Here is a 20,661-nt window from a genome sequence, read left to right as displayed (position 1 = left end):
AGTCCCGATAGCCACTTGCTTGTGCGATGGGGTGAAGTTTAAATTCACTTAGTGTTACTTGTTTGAAACTTCCTATTGATGTTTAGGACTGAAACTGGTCAGTCTCTAATTGGCATATGTGCATACTGTGCGTATTACCTCGATATAGCCTTAATTCACAAGCATTATAAGCAAAGATAGGCAGTGGCTAGCAGTCGAAAATAGGACGAAACGCGCGTCAAACTGGATTCCACTGCTAGCCACTGTCCATATTTGCTTATAATAAACTTGGTTATATTCATAAAACTCCCTATACAGCCTAAGGCTTCTTCACGTTCGTTGAATAGTTATTTGGATTATCATTAGACAACGTGTATTGTGATGGAATCAGAATGTGGAATATATTCAAAATAATGCAACATATTAACACTGTAGCTTAGGAAAGATAAACATATTCCCTGTTTTTACATCATTACTTAAAATTAGTTACAACATATTCATTATTCTTAGAAGGGGGTTTTGTGGAGATTTACATAGTTGAAATCATGAGTCAATTGAAGCTAGACCACCATGGAAAACCTGAACGACCATTTCATCCTATTGTGGAACTCTTTAGCAGTGCGCATCCACAATTTCACATCGCGAGATTCGAACCCAGGACCTATCAGTCTCGCGCACGAGCGCTTAACCACAAGACCACTGAGCTGGCCGGCATCCAACGGTGTTAATGTCTCACTTCAACTAATACACGATATTGAGCAACCATTCACCAATGTTTTCAATGAGTTGATATCTCATAACAGACCTGTTTGAACTCCACTGGTCACTACCTAAAATTAGTTGCAACACATTAAGTATTCACCAATACATTAATACAAGATTAACAGTTTCTTTATGATCACTGAACACTGAAAGCAAGTACACAATCCAACCTTGATTACTTTAATGATTGAAAAAAATCATATCAACTAGTGCCGTCTCTTACTGAATAACTAAACTCATAATTCCATACAACCAGTTATTGCTTCTATTCGAAATTCGGTAATAAACACAACAGAATTAAGTTCTATCTAACTGAACATATTTAATGAGTTTATTATGTGTATGTTTGTAATGAAACACTATATGCCAGTTAATTGTCAGTTGTAAACTTTTGCTCTATTAGTATTGTCTTAATTGGACTGTAGGATCAGGTTTCATGTTGGTTTTTTTCTTTGAATTATGTTAAATTGTTAAAGTTAGGTAGTTAGAAGCAATTGGGATGACGCACAGGTTTCGTATCAGTTAACAGTAAAACTGCACTACACGTCTGCTATCTGAAAAGAATTGAACTTTTCACACATGATAAGAATAAGCTGTTCAAGCCTTGAAAATGACATCCTGTTGAACAATATTTGCTTTTCAGTTTGGATACCGGATCAGTTGTATAGATGCAAGACGCTCACGCGCAAGATAGCAGATCCTCGGTTCGAATCTCATGAGCAGGATGGTGCATGCGCACTGGTGAAGAGTCCCATGCTAGGACGAAACGGCCATCCAGTGCATCCAGGTTTTCAATGGTAGCCCAGCTTGGATGCTATAATCTACACAGATCCTCATACTGATAATTATCAGTTTGTCTTCATTTTTAACGTCTAGTGAGGTTGTAGTATTAAAAAATGCGTTTATCCGATTGTACAGTATGGTTACTGATTAAGCAACTATAGAAACAATTTCAAGATTGGTGCATGAATTTAACTTAGATAATAAGTGAAATGTTTTCCCAGTTTTTTAGTTGGTAATATCTCAGAAAAACATTTTAAATACGTATGCAATCTTGACTTCAATTGGACACTTGAAGTAAGACTCGATCTTAGAACAGTAAATATGAAGATCAGTTTGACATAGAATTAACTGGATTTGATGGAGTTTTGTTCTCTGAGCTGGAAGATTTGGTTGTGGAGCTTTCATTGTCCTTCTGAACGATATCATCAGCACAAACTTCGGGTTTGACAATTTTTGACAATGTTTCTAAGTTCAATTATCCTAATAAGTTGAGGTTAAGTGGACTAATTTTATCATCCTAGGGGTCTCCAACGGTTTCACTCTCCTTGTAACAGTTAGTTTTTGTGGGCAGTCATCACTATTCAGCGTTGGTCACACTTACCCAGTGGATCTAGTTATAATAACTTCACTTATTCCGGTAATATGAAATATGCGCCTAAACACTATTATTACCTTGACCCATTAAATGAAATTTATTCCAAGTGAATTATATTTGTATGTCACTAACTGATCCAGTAATCTCTATGGATTATTAATTAGTTACGAAAAACGATTAGATGTTATCTTTTTCATCTTAAATGGTAAACTGATGAAAGATGAGGAAAATATCACTGGTACAAAAATTTTTACTTTCAGGTTAACTCATCAGACAGTTTGAAAGAAAATGAAGTATTCATGGCAATTTTATAGGGATTGGCATTATATAAACAACAGTTCATTTGAAAAAAAACAGAAATGTGGAAGTTCATCTAGTATTGTTTGTTTGAATCTTCCCATCGATGTGTTAGGACTGCAACTGGTCAGTCTCTAATTGGCATATGTGCATACTGTGCGTATTGCCTCGATATAGCCTTGATTCACTAGCATGGTAAGCGATGATGGATAGTGGTTAGCAGTGGAATCCAGTTTGACGCGCGTTTCGTCCTATTTTCGACTGCTAGCCACTGCCTATCTTTGCTTATAATGCTTGTGAATTAAAGCTATATCGAGGCAATATGCACATTATGTTTATATGCCAATAAAAGACTGTGGAAGATATCAACAATAAAAATCGGAAAGTCAATTTAATAAAAGAATTCAATTCTCCTGCTTATTTATTAAGTTTAAGCCTAATAGGGTTAATGACTCAAATGAATCTAAGCTAAGAGTTACTTTTTTTTTTAAATGTGACAGGTATTATTTGGGAGGATAATGCCTAATCTAGTTCGTCTTCAAAAATTTTATTTATTTATTTATTTAAAACACAGAAGTATTGACACAAAGGGGCACCAGATATATATGCGCCACACAAATCAAATGAGATTTGCGTGAGGGCTGTGATACTGCCTAGGTGCCCAAACCGAAGCAGGTGGTTTTCATAGGGGGCTACATCAGATTTTGATCTAAAGGTCTGATCCACAAGGCAGTGGAGCATCGTGAGGCGATGCAGTCCCATGGTAGTCGGTGACCAACGATTGATTCATACTCCCTTTGTTCCCTCAGGATAGTGGAGCCCATATGAACCATTGGTTTGGAATCAGGTTTTTCCAACTCTCCTAGGTTGATCATATATATCCACCAACCTGGTTAAAGCGCCGGATATTCGCTTTTCGTTCTCTCAATTTCGTAAACAATAGTAATGCCACACGAAGGCACTGAGTAGGACTTCCCTGGTAGAGGCTTTATACGCATGGCCATGTGAGAGCATTTGGAGAGGGAGAGCGTACTCTCCCCACTCTCAGTCGTACCAGGGCACATGTATTTCGACATCTATTCAACTAAAAGACAGAAAGCATTAGATAAAAATAAGAATATAATCCAAGTAGTTAGAAGAAAATTTATGAGTGTTAATAAATTACTTGTATGATATTGTAAATTACCTTCTTCCATTAAACTATTCATTAATTAGGGTGATATGTTACTCAGATTCATTTGTTTAGATCCCAAATATTAATTACAATCGGAAATGGTATATTCAGAAGTAATTTTTGATTTATTAATAGTCTATAGCTGTAATGGCAACTGACCTCATATTATCCCTTTGGATAATAGACGGACATCAAATATCTATCTTATCAACAATGAAAAACATAATCATCGGCTAGAAACCAGTGTTCCTCTAAACTCATTTTTACTACATTAATGTAAATCAATGTATGTGGATTTCATAATGGGAAATCCATTTAATGGACAGAAGACATGACTAAACAAGGTACTTCAAAGTTGTGTTAGTTCAATATTGTGATTAAAGCGTATCGTTCACTCGATTCTGAGTCACATTGTATATGTGCAACATTTTACATCATGTATCCAATCACATAAAAGTAGGTCGAATAAGTTTTCCGACATGAAACGTAAATGTTGAGTATTGAGTGATTTACTCATTAGGTCATCACACCACAAGACACTTTAAGTAAGTCAACAAATGAAAACAATCAAAATCTCTGTGAGATATTCAAACCTTACCATAATTAAACGGTTTAAAGTAAATCACAGTAAACATTGAAATTGGTAAAGTTTTGTTGACCTCTCACGTCATTGCTAAACATTACCTCATTCAATGATGTTGAAAATTCAGCTAGAAACATATCTATTGATGGAAGAGCTTTTGGAGATTGACCTCAGTCAACGCAAAACTGAAAACCAGAGAACAACAATTATTTGTTGTATGGTGAGACTGCTCAAACATACGACACTGTCGGTGAACGAGATTAACACCTCCAGTTCTCATAACGAGTCCCTAACCAGAAGAATACTTTGTCGTCATACACATTTCAGTCTTAATTTACTTTACGGTGTGAAACAACGAATATCCACTATCGCTAGTGATGAGTGGGTCACTCTGCATAGATCTAATTATCATGACTTCCTCTTGTTTCAATCGTCAACTTTCATATTTTGATTAGGTGTTCCTTCGTATCCTACTTGAACCATCACTAAAATATTATCTGACAAAATATCATTCACATTTTGTGCAATATACGCACAATATAAGTTCAGTCATGTGAGAGATAGTGAGTGAATGTGTCACATTAATTTACACCGACTGACATTCATTCGTCACATGAATTGATGCATTGCAATTTATCATCAGATTCCACATGAAACATGGTTTGTAAACTGTTGGGGAGAATCTGATGACAATACAGAAAATTATGAATATTTTCAAACACTGCACTTCAGTCAGTCGGTGTATTCAATGCAAATCTCATTAGTGTATGATTTGAATTTTATCTTTTTTATTTCACTGAAACTGACAAAACCATTCAATCATTGATGGATATAATTCATATGGAATTGAATTGATGAAGGGAGAATGATAGGTAGACATTTATCATCTATTGATTGTAACCTGTGTATACAGATACATGTGCTTAATTATTTCCAATAGTTTTACTAATTTTCCATATTCGTTTCGATGGTTATTGAGTTGATTTATTTTACTCTTATTGAATAGAGATGAGCTTTTCATTTTGTTGTCTAATGTGATCTAAACAGTTCTGCACTGTTTAGTGACACTCAGGGACTTAATAAATAATTCATCAGAACAAAAAGAGGAAAGAAAAGAAAGGAATATGATGATGGCTTGTTTGTAGTGGTTTATGCAAGATGTCATGAGTGTGTGAATGTTCTTCTATTAGCAATAATGATCAGTGGAAGTTAGACATTAACACAGTTGGATGCCGGGTCAGTGGTCTATCGGTTAAGGGCTCTGGCTCGAGACTTGTAGGTCCTGGGTTCGAATGTCGCGAGTGCGGGATCGTGGATGCTCACTGCTGAGGATTCCCACAATAGGGCGAAACGGCCGTCCAGTGCTTCCAGGTTTTCCATGATGGTCTAGCTTCAATTAACTCATGATTTCAACGATGAAAAATACTGAAATATCCACAAAACCCCTTCTGATCAATAATGAATAAATCATACTGATGAGGAATGTTGTTGTTTTAACTGGAAGATATGAGTGATTATTATCATTCCAGCTTCTGATTAGCACCGATGACTATAGATAAACAGTCTTACTGAATAAATTCCATAAGATTGAAACTGTTCATTTTAATCCTGTATGTATATTTTTAACATTAGCTTACATTGAAGGTTCAAACCAAGGAACGTTGTATGTACAAGTTTCAGTTTCTGAACTTTACTTGCTCACAAATGGGGAAAAGTAAAACTTTTTTTTCAGTTTTCTATTTAGTAAGAAATGATAAGGATATTTGTACATTCAAACATTAATCAATAATTTACAGTAAATAATCAGTTATCAAGTAAATGATAATCGGTTTGTATATTTTTAATAAGTATTAGGTAAATAATCGATATGTGGTTCTTTCAAAGTTCGATTCAGGGTTCGAATCTCACGAGGCGGGATCGCGCACTCCTGAGAAGTCTCACAGTAGGACGAAACGAACGTTCAGTGCTTCCAAGTTTTCCATGGTGGTCTAGCTTCAATTGACTCATGACTTCAAATATAAAATTACTAAAATCTCCACAAAACCCCCCTTCTTTCAAAATTGTAAGCTTTGTTTATGTGTGTTTCGACTGATTGTCCGACCTTATGTTGGTTAGAAATAACAGTCAACCAACTTATACTTCATTGTTGATTTTTATTATTAAAAATTCAATTATATCCTGTTGACATGTATTCGTCAGCTGTGGTGAAGTTATTCTGGTATTTTGATTTGTTTGGTCATGTGAGTTATAATAAATCGAATTATCAGTGATCAATCATCTGGCACTATAGTGCTTTGATTCGACTTTCATACAAGCAAGAATTTTCATAACTCAGTGATCTTTCAGAAGAGACATAATATCGCAAACAATAAAGTTATCTAAACGGAGAGAGATAACTCAGAACGACCAGGTTAGTAAGAAAACCCTTTTCCTAAAACTTGATTTTTAACGGGAACACAACAGAGATTTTTTATTACGTCAACTTTCAAGATCTATTGAAAAAATAATCTAGTGTCACGAAGTCGCATATGAACTCAAACTAGTATTTTCAGAACGAATCCGTAATAGGAAACGAATTGTGAGTCCTTCTATGTATGCATGCCGATCTGACTGCTCCTATATAACTAGTAACATAATCCAAACTCAGAGAGGCTTTTTGGGAAAGAGTCACGAAACTGATCAATAGCGTTATACGTTCTTAGTTAATAGGTAGATACTGTCGGATCAAATTAGTTGAATTCCTTTTTTTGGTTTTGTGTCAAGACCCGGACAATCTACCGGAAAGACTAAGACTACGTCTTTACTGCATAACGGAAGCCAATAAAATCAATGTTAAGAACAAGAGAATATAGCTTGTTTCACACAATGCCGCTTACTGATTCGGCTGAAAGAGCAAATCTTTAAAATTTAGGTAGGATTTAATTTTCCGTCATTCTAAATGTAACTGAAGTCAGTCATTAACGAAAACTAAATAAATCTTAATAGTCAGTCGCATCGACAATAATCACTTGCTCACTAGTGAGTAACCTTGAAACAAATTCTCATAACATGTGTCATCGATTACATTAGATGCTCGTTGATCTTTAACACCACTTGACTACAGTTGTAAATGTAGAAGCCTTGTACAAATGTGTATGCCCGTTCTGTAAACGATTTACTGAAAATTCCAAATAAGAATTTTTTCGTAAACGTTTCCACTAGTATATCACATTTTAACGAAATAACACCCACAAGGAGGTTCTTCAGGGAGAATATCATATAACACCCGATAAATATTTCATCTTGAAACTCCTCAGTAGTGTTCAACAAAGACTCCACCTAGAATCAAGTACAGAACATTAACATTGAGCATCAAACACGAAATTTTAGTGTTGAGTGATCTATATATCGTTATTCCACTTAATTTGTGACACAGTATAACTACTAACTTGTTTTCGTTAAGTAACTATAACAAACATGGTTGAAATGGCTAACTCAAATGGTACGTCGAGTAATTCATTTAAAAGGTACAGCCGCATTGATAAGCATACGATCGATGATGAACCGAATCGCTTATGTGGAAATCTACAACTTTTGAAATAATTCAGACATAGACTCGATATTATCTGGTTCATAATGATTGTCTAACTAACGCCCTATTTTTTGATGAAAGTGACTTTCAAGTCTACAAAATAAAACACACCTATTTGTCGTGGGTCTATTCGAACAAGAGGTTTTCGAAGATACCACTTACAGTGACCAGGTTGAAAACCACTTCTTCTTGATGAGAATAAAAGTTACCTTGATAAATTATATCAAACAGGAAGTCAGTAGTCTAAGATATCACTTAATTCAGTTTAGGCAGGTGAATGGTATCACTAGCCCTCACGCCGTAAATGTGACTGGAACTAAGGAGATAAGTGTATGTCATGGATATGTTGCATAAGTTTTACTATGGAGAAAACAACGTCCAGAACAAAATAAAAGATATTTATTTTGTTTCAGTAAGAAAGCTTTTTGTATAGGAATCAATGGAGAATAATCAACGTCAAGCATGCCTAATCCTCTTTGTAGTGGTTGGATTTTATCAACCTGTAATGTGGCCAGTAGTTTAAGTGGCTATACAATCCGTACACTATTCTTTGATGTAAAGTGATAAGGGGTAAACGGTAGAAATCTCTGGACTAAGATTTTTTGTTAATTCAGTGGTAACATTCAACGGTTAATGTTCAAATTCCAAAGGGATCATCAGCTCCCTCAAAAGGCCACGTAGGCATTGATGAAAAGCATCTGATTGTATGTAATCCAAGTCACTAGTTTTCTCTCAAGAACCCTTGAACATCTAATATCAAAACATATAGATGTGAACCTAAACTAAATAGGTCACTAGCGACTAGTATGATACATTTAGTTGAGATTCAGTAGTTAAACTTTTCAATCCCACGTCGATCATCGAATGACATCGATGTTATCTAACTTATGGTGTAGCTTTACATCAGAATTTCGAGATCATTAATCAAAGCTAGTTGTCAGACAGTTCACAATTATCATTGCGATTAATAGTTGTGCAAACTATACATTTACCACTTAGCTGACATCACATATTTACATTGATCCAGTGTAGGATAGTGTGTGGCTTTGTATACATACACGTATCCTGGTCTCTTTGATAGAAGTGAGTTATTCTTGACAAGCACTCTCCGTCTATTCACTCTGCGATTTTACAATGCGAGAGCAATGCTTCAATATCACCGTGAAGTTGTGCATCTGTAGTTCACTTATGGTCTGAAGCATGACGGTCAATGTAAATACTAATGTAACTTGAATAACTTCAATTACCGTGGACAATGCATTGAATTCCAATTTTCATCTAGTCAAGACGATATAACTGAACAAGTGGTAATACAAGATACATAAAACTTCACTAATGTCAAACTCAATTAAACAAAAGATGACCAATAGGAAATGTAAAATCGATTATTAAAATCCGTTTCTGATTTTCACTTTTACAAAAGCAGACTATGACACTTACTGCTTTATATTTTCTCCTAAACAAGATCATCACGTCATGAAGACATTCATTTTAGATGCTGTCAAAGATGCTTCTTATCTACTAGTCTTCTGTTGTTTTAATACGTGACTTTTTAATTATATATCAAAGTGAGGTTTGAATATATTTGTTCCAAATAAATATTCTCCTAATAAATCATAATTTGATATTATTTGTTCCTATGTGACGGTGGTCTAGGTGAAGAGACATTTGAGTATTTGCTTACAGTAAGTGATCAAAGTAGTCGCCACAACTAAAAGGACGTTAATAAAAAATTTACTTACTTACTTACGCCTGATACCCCTCGTCGAGGAGCATAGGCCGCTCACCAGCATTCTCCATCCAACTCTGTCCTGAGCCTTCCTTTCCAGTTGTTATTCATCCTTTTCATATCTGCTTCTATTTCCATGGTGGCCTAGCTTCAATTGACCCCCAAATACCCTGGTATAGGTGAGAGTACGCTCTCCCTCTCCAAATGCTCTCATATGGCCACACCAGGGAAATCCTACTGACTACATTCTCGCAACAAGGTGTTGTTTATGAAATTCAGAGGAAGAAAAGCGAATGTCCGGTGCTTTAACCAGGTTGGTGGACACGGAAAGTCTACCTAGAAGCGTGGGAAAACCCTGATTCTAAACCAATGGTGCATATGGGCTTCGGGATTCTGAAGGAACAAATAGCGTATGAACCCATTCTTGGTCACTGACTACCATGGGACTGCATCTCCTCACGATGCTCCACTGCCTTGTGGATCAGATCTTTAGGTAAAAGGCTCCGGGTGTAGCCCTTTAAGAAAACCAACCGCTTCAGTTTGGGCACCTGGGCAGTATCACAGCCCTCACACAAACTAAATGAGATTTGTGTGGCGCATGTACATCTGGTGCCCTTTTGTACCAATATTTCTGTTTAAATAAATAACTAAATCAAAATATAAAACAAAATACTAAGATCTCCACACGACCCACTTCTGATAAAACAAAATAGCTAAGCATCTGATTAGTCTGACTCTTGAGGACATATTAATGTATCATTAAAAAAACCCAGTGATAAAAGTACATTCTGTTTTGTACTTCTCATTATCAATCACTTAATTATAACATAAAATCAAAATAGAACAATGAATTATAATTGAATAAAAATTAAAAAAAAAGGAAAATGATTATGTACATGAAATTATAAACTCTGCCTGTAACTCTTCTAGAGTTACTGCCGGTCTCGAACCCGGATAAAGGAAAAGGGTTGGGCATGGGGGGGGTTAGTGACACCATCCCGTAGAATTCACATGAAATCATAAATTACATACATAAGTAAAATTCTATTTGTAAATATGATAAATAAGTTCAGCAAAAGAAAATATAGTTTCATATATTTCTTTTCTTTACAAGTCTATTTGAACTTATCATCTTTCTATACAGATAAATTAGTTGTTATAATTATTATATAACAAATTCATAATCGATAGACTCTTTCGGGAAACTCAACTGTGATATTGACGTATGATCATGTTGCTGTTGTTGTTGTTGTTGGGCGAGGTTACAATGATCAGACAATGGGGGAGGTAATTGTGGAGAATTTAAGTAATTTATGTTACCGGTAATTAGACTAGACGTAGCATTAGAAGATTGACAAATCGATGATATAATTTCTGTCTTTTCTCCTGTTTGTAACAGTAGACATCTGGAAGAGGATGATGCTATAGATGACGATGATGATGAGGACGGAGGCATATTTGAATGACCAATTAAATATCCAACAGAAAAATTAGAACATTGATCCGTAACATCTGGAATTTCATCATGGTCATTTAACTGAGCAGCAGAATAACAAGTATTTTCTATATTATTCATGATATTCGGTGTATTACTTAGAGTATTATAACTATTCTTGTAAGATAGATTGATATTACTGATAGATGTGTTGTGATGATAGAATTGTCCTAAGAAGTTAGCACAATCATTGAAGTTGTTTTCATACAACAGAGACGACGATGATGATGGTGTTGGTGTCGATATAGATGACGATGGCGATAACAAAGAGCTAGGAGAGAGAACTCCAGTAAGACTTGTTACCGGATTTGATATTATCTGATCATGACGAGACTGTGGAAAACTTAACAATTCAAACGGTTGTTGATGTTGTTGTCGATCAAGATGAATTGATGAAGGAGATAAATTGTTAGAATCTGGTGATGGAAATTTCGGAGAATAATGAGGATAATCTAGGAATTCTGTTGAATGATTATTATTGTTATCATTTGTTGGATTCCATGAGAGCATTACGCTAGTATCTAGTAAACCTGTCGTTATTTGATGGGCTTTGTTGTTATTACTGATAGTTAGATTGTTAGTAGAAACATGATTGTTTGCCAAACCAGCGTAGTCACTATCCTCTTCTTCCGCCTCTTGCCCATCATCGTCATCAACATCATCATCACCACCATGGTTACTACCGTCGTAAATGAAACTATCATGTGCTTTGGACATAAGTGGAAACACATGTTGAATCTGATGATATCGCTGGTCATAATATTCCACTGGATAGGCATCGCCGTCATCACCGGTGAAGAGGACTGATGTTGCATTATGGTTATTAGTAGGATTATTGTTATGGGTATTATTAGCCGTATTAATTGTGGAGTAATGTGGATTGATACGAGCTTGAAACGGACGATTTTCTTGTTTATTCAACATTGGTGTTTCACAGTCAACGGGACGCCATATTGATGTCGACTGGTTGATTGATGTAGATGACAATGAAGATGAGTTAGGACAAGATGAAGAAGACAAGGAAGATGAAGCTGGTACATGAACCGAAGAATGTGTGGTTGTTAAAGTTGACGAACAGCGTGTTTCATAGAAAATACAATTACTATTGGCCAATGACAACTGTGGAGACTGAGAACCAATTTTCAATACTGTCCCATTCATCATATTATCTACCATATCTGTGTGAAGCGAATTTAAAATATCAACAGACGATATTGACTGAGGTGTATCTTCCACAATATTCATACCATTAACAATGTCATCATTATTATCAACATTCAGGCCAGTGACATCTGGATCATGACTAAGATTATCATTGATTTGAGTAGGATTACTGTTGTTATCATTATTACTACTAAAATTATTATTAGTGGTAGTAGTAGTAGTAGAAGCAGTGGTAGTTATGGCAACTGTACTTGTGGCATCATTACTGTGACTGCATAAAACACCATTTTCAATCGTTTCAGTAGCTGTAATTAAATAACATAGACTAGGTTCTAGTTGACGTGATATCATTGTAGACCAAGAATTAGTATCATTATTATTTGTGATCACATCAGGGTTGACACTGGTATTATGACTTATCGATGATGTGGTTATCGCAGAAAATGAATTGGTAGTCAATTGAATCGGTAACAATAAATTCGACTGTAAAGTTATTGTAGTTCCAGCTACTTTTGGCGATGATGACAATGTTGAAGAAGTTAGCGTCCCATTGGACAAAGATGATGAAGAAGAAGAAACAACTAAGGAAGTTGGAAACGCTGTTGCTTGTTCATAAACAGGATCACGAACTGCTATCATCATTTTGTGTTGAAGATTATCATGGCTGTCACTAAGTACATCGGTGGGTTCAAAAAACGCACGACTATTTGCATCCAAATCACTGAAATTCAACATAAATACAGTAGAATTATTATCAAGATCAACTGCTTGATATCCAGAGGCATCAGTTGGAATAATAGAACATTCTGTTGTCACAATGACGTGATCTTGTGTTGGCAATATTTTTGGTATGGTTGATGGCAATGATGATGATGACGTGTCAGAACATGAGGTTGAAATAGTCGGACTGATTAAAATACTTTTATCGATATTATCAGAAATATTGATTATGTTGGAAGATCTCGAATCCTGATCAGGAATAATGTTCATCAAAGTTTGGTGATTTGACGACAGGTCGGATCCAGGTAAATGTGGCTAAAAGTGTATTTCAAAGGCATATACATATACGATTAATAAATCCCCCCTTCTCAATGTTAATTAAAACAATAAATTATGCATGTAAAAAACTGATTTGAAGTGAACAAAACAAATATCAACACTCCAGTTCGCTAGCAATTAAGATAGAACTTCATAGAATCGGTCCCATTCAAAAATTTAGCTTAGATATGGCTAAGGAGGAAGCAACAAAATACAAATTCATTTCAAGTTGATATTGTGAATGGATCAATGTTAGACCACCATTGAAAACCTAGAAGCACTGAACGGACGTTTTATCCTACTATGGGACTCCTCAGCAATGCTGAGTCTAACATTGATATCAAGTTAAACTCAACAATCTCCACAACTCTATAATGATAAATTCATTTCAGTTTGTAAATATTATCGTTTTTGCCTAGTTTAAATAAGAGTGGAAGCATCTTAATGTCAACCTTGAATTCATGCTACTGCATAGACTGTGAATGGATGTTTAACTCTACTTTTAGACTAATCAGTGTAAATCACTCATCAATCTTGATATTGTGATTTCCAATTGGCTACAAATGCATGTAAGAATAGTACTTTAATTATTCATAATCACAGGCAACTAGTTAATCTCTTGTTACAGTCTCACGAGTCAGTAAGTATCCGGTAGGAACAATCGTGCTTTTCTGTTCAATAAGATCGATTCGCTCTGATTATTACCATTTCCGTACATTTATTTATATTAAAAATAAGTAACATGTATGTCCTATATTATCCTCTCGTTTCATGCACTGAGTCAAGTTGATGCATTATGATCGTAGAAAAGTAAATTTTGAATAAATCATGTACAATTCAAAGAGTAGTGTCTAAGTCATTATTTCCTAAGAGTAGAATATTTCATTTCATCCTTACGCAGATACATGGACAAATATCAGTACTTATAAAAATTTTGTTCATTTGTGTTGTTATAGTAGAAAAACGTCACTAATGGTGTTCAAACATATCGAGGATTACCAACGGTAATGAATGTTGCTCGTGTAACATATTAGATTGACCGACAGATGGAAATTCAGTGGTCTGAAAGTTAGGCGATGGCTATGAGACAATGTAGAGTCCGAATTTAATCCCTAGCTCGAGCTCTGGTTATTGGCTACTCGAGAGTTTGGAACAAAAGTCAAATGGCTGTCTGATTTTCCCTAATTTTCAACAGCTGCCTAATAAACTAAATTAACTCAATCACCAGAGAATCCGGTATGGGCCATATTTTAAGTGTAAGGGTTAGTAATACTACCCGGTTGCCCAAAGTGAAGTGGAATGGGGGTATGAAATTGGAATCCAGCGACCGAAAGTTGAACCTCTTAAAAACTAAGTCACATCTCCATCTGCTTAAAGTCAATTCGTGACATCGATCACAGAGAGAATAAAACGCTAATGAACATATTTTAAAAACCAATTAACATACCGTAATGATTTCAACAGGAATAACCTGTTCAACTGTTTGTTGACATGAGGATACATGATTTTGATTCAAAAGACTAGTTTCATGATTATTTATGTTACTTGGTAATTTGCTACATGGTTGACAACTTCTAGTCCTTTTTTGCTTATTATTCAATGAAGTGCTACGTTGACTTGTTGATAATTTCTTAGTGGAATCCATCATAAGTAATTCATCGTGGTTATTAATTGATTGGTGATGGTGTTTTAGTTTATGTGTTCGTAAGAGATGACGATTTAAATTTGACAAACGCGTAAATGATGTTGGACATATTGGACATAAATGATAAACACGTTTCTCGTGTGTTTTTTTATGTCGCCATAGTGTACCTGCAGTCTTTTGAAAATGAGGAAAAAATGAAATACGATAAACACTCAACAAAATTTACTAATAATAATTATTACACTGATTGCCCATTGAATAGAGACCAACATTAATGAAAGTCTAGTCCTGTCGATCAATTCCCAAAGTGGACACTCGTCTAAGGGACTCAAAGGTTGATCTTTTCTACAATCCCGAATCTGAAATAATTGAAGCAGTGTCATCAGCGGTATGCTGATGGAACATTGAAGACTATACCACTCATGTGCTTACTCACAACTACATAGTTCATGATATGAAATTCAATATGATAATTCCATTGGTTTACATTATAATGAACAAAGACATTACAAACTCATCTATGTTCATCTTTAGCTCAATAATTAAAATAACATCCAGCTTCAAATGAATCAACTATCATGACTGATTACAAACATTCATCCTTATAAGTATCTCATAAAGTAAACCTAAATGTAATACACTAAGGTTGGATGTTCCATCTGAGCCAATATATATGGTAGAGAGTAAAACAATCACTAAACCTTTAGCAACAGATAAAACTTTTGCCTTGCAGACCCATCAGTTGGTAACATCAACTATTGTACTGGTTGCAGATATTATAATTGCATTTGATAATCTAATGGAAGGACGGAGAAGATCTTCAAGACAGATGGATGCTACTGGAGTTGTTGAGATCTCTGAGCTAGATGGTTTAAGTACGGAGCTTTGGTTGTCGCTCTGGACATCATCAACGCTTGCTTTCAGTAAAAGGGAAACTTTTTGGACATTCAGTTAGTGGACACCTTCACAACTTATACATGATATCGAAGCATGTAGACAACTACAGACATGAATTCTACCGGGAGGATTTTGGGATTCTGGATCGTGGTAGTTGGATAAAGGTAGGAGAATTACTGGAAGAATGACATTGAGATCAACCAACAATTAACAAACACATCAATTTAGATCTGATTTACCGAGCCATTTGAATAAGGTCAAGCAAAAACCTGATCAAGGATCAACGGAACAAAATAATCGACTTGAACACAAAAATAACTGAAGACAAGTAAAACCTACGAGGATGAATAATAACAATCAAGGCTTTGATGATATCTAGAACGACAATGAAAGCTCCGTAAATACATTTAGCCTAGAGAACACAATAACAAAAACAATCTAACGCAGTTACCATACTTCGTATAGAAAACAGAAATCACAGCGGTGAGAAGTTATTTTTGCTACTGCAACCCTTAATTATGCATTCCTACCCTTTTCCTAAAAATTTAAAATACTTTTGAAGGTCAACTTGAACAATAAAAAGACGCGAAACGGTAGTAAGAACTTTACTCCAAGGTTAATTTATATACACAAAATCGAGGGTAATATGGCACCTCTGTTACGATTAGGTTTATTTTTTCAATCACTTTTTGGACTGATGTCATGTTTTCGTTTTCACGCCACTACCTTTCTTCCAAGTATTCTTACACCAGAAAATACCCACTGTTGAGGTAGGTAGTGGTTGAGCTTACGTAACACGTATCCCAACCACCTCAGTTGATGAAGATTTGCTACTTCACCGATCGATTTGTTATCCTTATCTAGGACCTTATTACTAACCCTAGCATTCTTTACTCCGTGGTCTCAAAATACATGAGCAATACTTCGTAGGCATCTATGGTCTAATACCAGCAACCTACAACGATCCTCTCTTCTTAATGGCCATGTTTTACACCAATAAAGTAGAACAAAGCTGACTTCTGCGTAATAAACTCGTCCTTTGACTGGACAAAGGATATCTCGCCTACACCATAGGTGACGTAAGTTGACAAACACCAATCGAGCTTTCTGAATTCGTGCTGAGATTTCGTCAGACACTAGACCATCAAAATTGTTAAAACTCCCAAGATAAGTGGAACAGTCGATACGTTCAACTACTTCACTTCCTATAATTAACTTAGGAGATGACCCAAACCGACATAGTTTCACCAACAGTAGGATTTTTAACACCCGCTTCTTTAAAAAGTCTGGACATTTGTCCACTGTCTCTTATCACTACCGTATTTTCCACCTCTTCTGCTTTCGCTACCCACCACTGCTCAAGATAATCACGTGGGCTTCTTATCAGCCGTACCTCATTTTTACTTTACTACGTCAAAATCATCTAGCTCTAGTGAATGATATTTTCCAAAATGGTGAAGTTCTACAATAAAGGAGGACGTTGAGGAACTCTATACTGATGACCTGAACATTTTCAAAAAGTAAACCTATTCGTGTTCTGATCTCTAAAAAAGTCATAATCTTACGTTACTTACAATCCTTTTTACAATATCTGGGTAAAAACTCGCTGAAAATCCATCCAATAGTTATCATTAGATCATTGGAATATGAATTTTTTCGTATCAATCATGAGGAATTTAAACACAATTTCTAGATTTTCGTTTTGCTTAAAAATATCATGAAAGCGAGTGTCAACTCGGATTGGTGTAAACATATTAATTGTAATCTTACTTTCCAGTGGTTCGTTCCTCTTGTACAACCCTCGCCTTTTACAAAACAATAATTAAAAATTCATAGAAGGCAATATGACAAAAATTGTTACTCCATGACTGGCCTGCGTCAACACCTGAACTAAGGACAGGGAGCAAAGTAGTCGAACACGTCGACAACTTCATTTATCTTGGAAGTCTGATCAACCCTAATGGGTTGGTATCTGACGAAATCTCAGCACGGATTTACAAGGCTCGTTTGGCTTTTGCCAACTTACGTCACCTATGGCGAAGACGAGATATCCGTCTATCAACTAAGGGACGAGTATACTGCGCAGCAGTTCGCTCTGTTCTACTTTACGGCTGTGAAACATGGCCATTAAGAGTAGAAGATACTCGTAAGCTACTAGTATTTGACCACAGATGTCTTAGAAATATTGCTCGTAACTGCTGGGATCACCGGGTAAGTAATAGTGAGGTTAGACACAGGGTATTAGGAAATGATGGTTAATCAGTTGATGAGGTCATGAATCTTCATCGACTGAGATGGTTAGGCCACGTGTTACGTATGCCTGAACACCGATTACCACGACGCGCTATGCTGACTAGTGTAGGGGATGGTTGGAAAAGAGTTAGGGGCGGCCAAACCAAAACGTGGCATCAGTGCTTGAAGTCACTAACTTCTAGTCTGAGCCATGTTGGCAGATGCAGACTATCTGGTTGGGGTCCGCGTGACGATCGTATCCAATGGTTGGAGACTCTAGGTGACATGGCTCAGAATCGATCACAATGGCGTAGGTGTATACACTCTTTCTCTTCCCTTAAACCTTGAGATTAAAATTGCTTCATAACGTTCTTCCTCCCTATACTATATCCTTATATACAACCTATCTTTTATATACTAATTAACTATTTCTATGAATCCGGTGTTCATCTTGTTATGCTAACGAGGTATGGCAACTTGGACTGATGCATATGTGTGCCTGGTCCTACGTTGTAGCTGACTGACTGACTGACTGACATGACAAAAAATAATGCACCTGAGCTACAAATCTTCATTATTACATATAAGTTGGTGTTTATTGTTATTAATAGTTGCAGTGGTAACAGTAGTGATAGTAAATATGTATTTTCGCACTAGTTTATCCATTATATCTATGTTAAAATCAATTTTCAAACAAAATAAATAGTGAGTGAATACACCCTTTGTTTCATATCTTATCATTTTATCTTTAGTTGATACAAAATACGGTGTTTCCATGATAAACAAAACTATCTAATAAAAGATCGTACAACACAAACATACACAAAACAAATAAACAAGGATAACACACTGACGATATATACTACTTAAATAATGCGAAAAATAAGTAGTGATGACAATCGAGATGATAATGACGACAATGATATACCGTGTCAATCACAAGTATTTTTAAATAAGGGCGAAGAGAGACTGATGAATTTTATTTTGCATTTCCTATCGTCATTGTTTGCATACAATGTTAATACAATGACCTCCATACAGTACAATCACAAAACAATTCTACACTTTTCACTTGAAACCTTCATCTCCTCTTCCACCCTCATCAATTCAATCTCTAATGTGCATGGTAAAGCATACAGACAGACACAGAAAATAATTATTTGTTACTGCTGAACGAAAAAAAATCTGATATATACATTGAAAGTTATCAAGAAATCGAATTTTTTTTAGCCAAAATAAAACCCATTTTATTTTTAATGGACATCATAACTATTTTGTTTTTGCAGTTGGAAAGTACAATTATTCATACTCAGAAAAGTGGACATGTTTGGATTACTGGAGATTATTACACACTGATAATAGTTTAATGGGGCGAATAGTATGAAAGTATATCTTGTTTGACTACCACATAAAAGATTATCGTTTATATTCTTATTGTACAATTATTAGTAGACGCTTAGACAGGCCCCCAAATGCCCTGGTACGGTCGAGAGTGGGGAGAGTCCGCTCTCCCTCTCCACATGCTCTCACATGGCCACGCGTATATAGCCTCTGACAGGGAAGTCCTACTCAATGCCTTCTCGTGGCATTACTGTTGTTTACGAAATTGAGAGGACGGAGAGCGAATGTTCGGCGCTTTAACCGGATTGGTGGACACGGAGAGTCCACCTAGTAGAATTGGAAAATCCTGATTTAAAACCAGTGGTGCACATGGGCTCCAGTATCCTGAGGGAACAAATGGTGCATGGAGCAATCGTTGGTCACCGGCTACCATGGGACTGAATCTCCTTAAGATGCTCCACTGCTTTGTAGATTAGACCTTTGGGTTAAAGGCTCGGGGTGTGGCTCCCTAAGAAAACCACCTGCTTCGGTCTGGGCACCCGGGGAGTATCATATCCCTCACACAAACCAAATGAGATTTGTGTGGCGCATATATATCTGGTGCCCCTTTGTACGAATATTTATGTATTCAAATAAATAGACTGTTGTATTTTTATATTCTCCAATTTCTAAGCTTTCGCTTGATCTATAAATCTTTGTCGTTTATTTGTTTGTTCTAGATTTGTCACTAATTATTTATTTCCCGCATTACTCAGGTTTTCTATAGCTAAATTATGTATATATTGTATTCTTTCAGAATGTATTGCGGTGAGGTCAGAAATTTCATGAATATAACTGTATAAGTTTTGAGTTATTGGTAAGTGAAGTACAAAGGATAACTGGTTTCCTTTCTGCTTTCGCCTTCTCATTATAAATTAATAATTTTCATAGTTGAAAGCGTGAGTTAATTGAAGCTAGACAACCATCGAAAACCTGGAAGCACTGGACGGCCGTTTCGTCCTATTACGGGACTCCTCAGAGGTGCGCATCCACGATCCCTCACTCGCGAGACTCGAACCCAGGACCTACCAGTCTCGAGCCAGAGCACTTAACCGACAGGCCACTGAGTCGGCATCGAACGGCGTTAATGTCTAGCTTCAACTGATTCACGAAGTTAACCGTTAACCAATTGTCTTCAGTGAGTTGATATCTCACGACAGACGTGGTTTGAATTCCACTGGTCACTGCTTCTCACTAGAACTCCTGGATGTACTTCTCGAAGTCAGTCACTGGTGAGCATATGATTATATTAATTATCAGAAGGGGTTTTGTGGAGATTTAGTATTTTCAGGTTTTCCATGGTGGTATAGCTTCAATTGACTCACGCTTTCAGCTAT

General features: G+C 36.0%; 1 protein-coding gene across 1 annotated transcript in view; it reads right to left on the bottom strand.

Annotated features, from left to right (window-relative positions):
- Positions 1 to 10,232: 10,232 nt before the first annotated feature.
- The window catches only part of Smp_164720 (zinc finger protein, putative), a gene marked incomplete at both ends in the record, with an annotated part of 34,834 nt that continues 24,405 nt past the window's right edge, over positions 10,233 to 20,661 (bottom strand). Inside the window, 5 exons of the mRNA XM_018791722.1 lie at positions 10,233 to 10,288; positions 10,794 to 11,603; positions 11,652 to 12,260; positions 12,384 to 13,167; positions 14,618 to 14,989. Of these exons, the coding sequence (XP_018645138.1) occupies positions 10,233 to 10,288; positions 10,794 to 11,603; positions 11,652 to 12,260; positions 12,384 to 13,167; positions 14,618 to 14,989 (2,631 nt within the window). The remainder of the gene's footprint in view (positions 10,289 to 10,793; positions 11,604 to 11,651; positions 12,261 to 12,383; positions 13,168 to 14,617; positions 14,990 to 20,661) is intronic.

The sequence above is a fragment of the Schistosoma mansoni genome (genome assembly GCF_000237925.1).
Source record: "Schistosoma mansoni, WGS project CABG00000000 data, chromosome 1 unplaced supercontig 0094, strain Puerto Rico, whole genome shotgun sequence".
Classification (NCBI taxonomy): Eukaryota; Metazoa; Platyhelminthes; class Trematoda; order Strigeidida; family Schistosomatidae; genus Schistosoma; species Schistosoma mansoni.
Note: the sequence above shows the minus strand (reverse complement) of the source record. Positions and strands in the feature narration are given on the sequence as shown.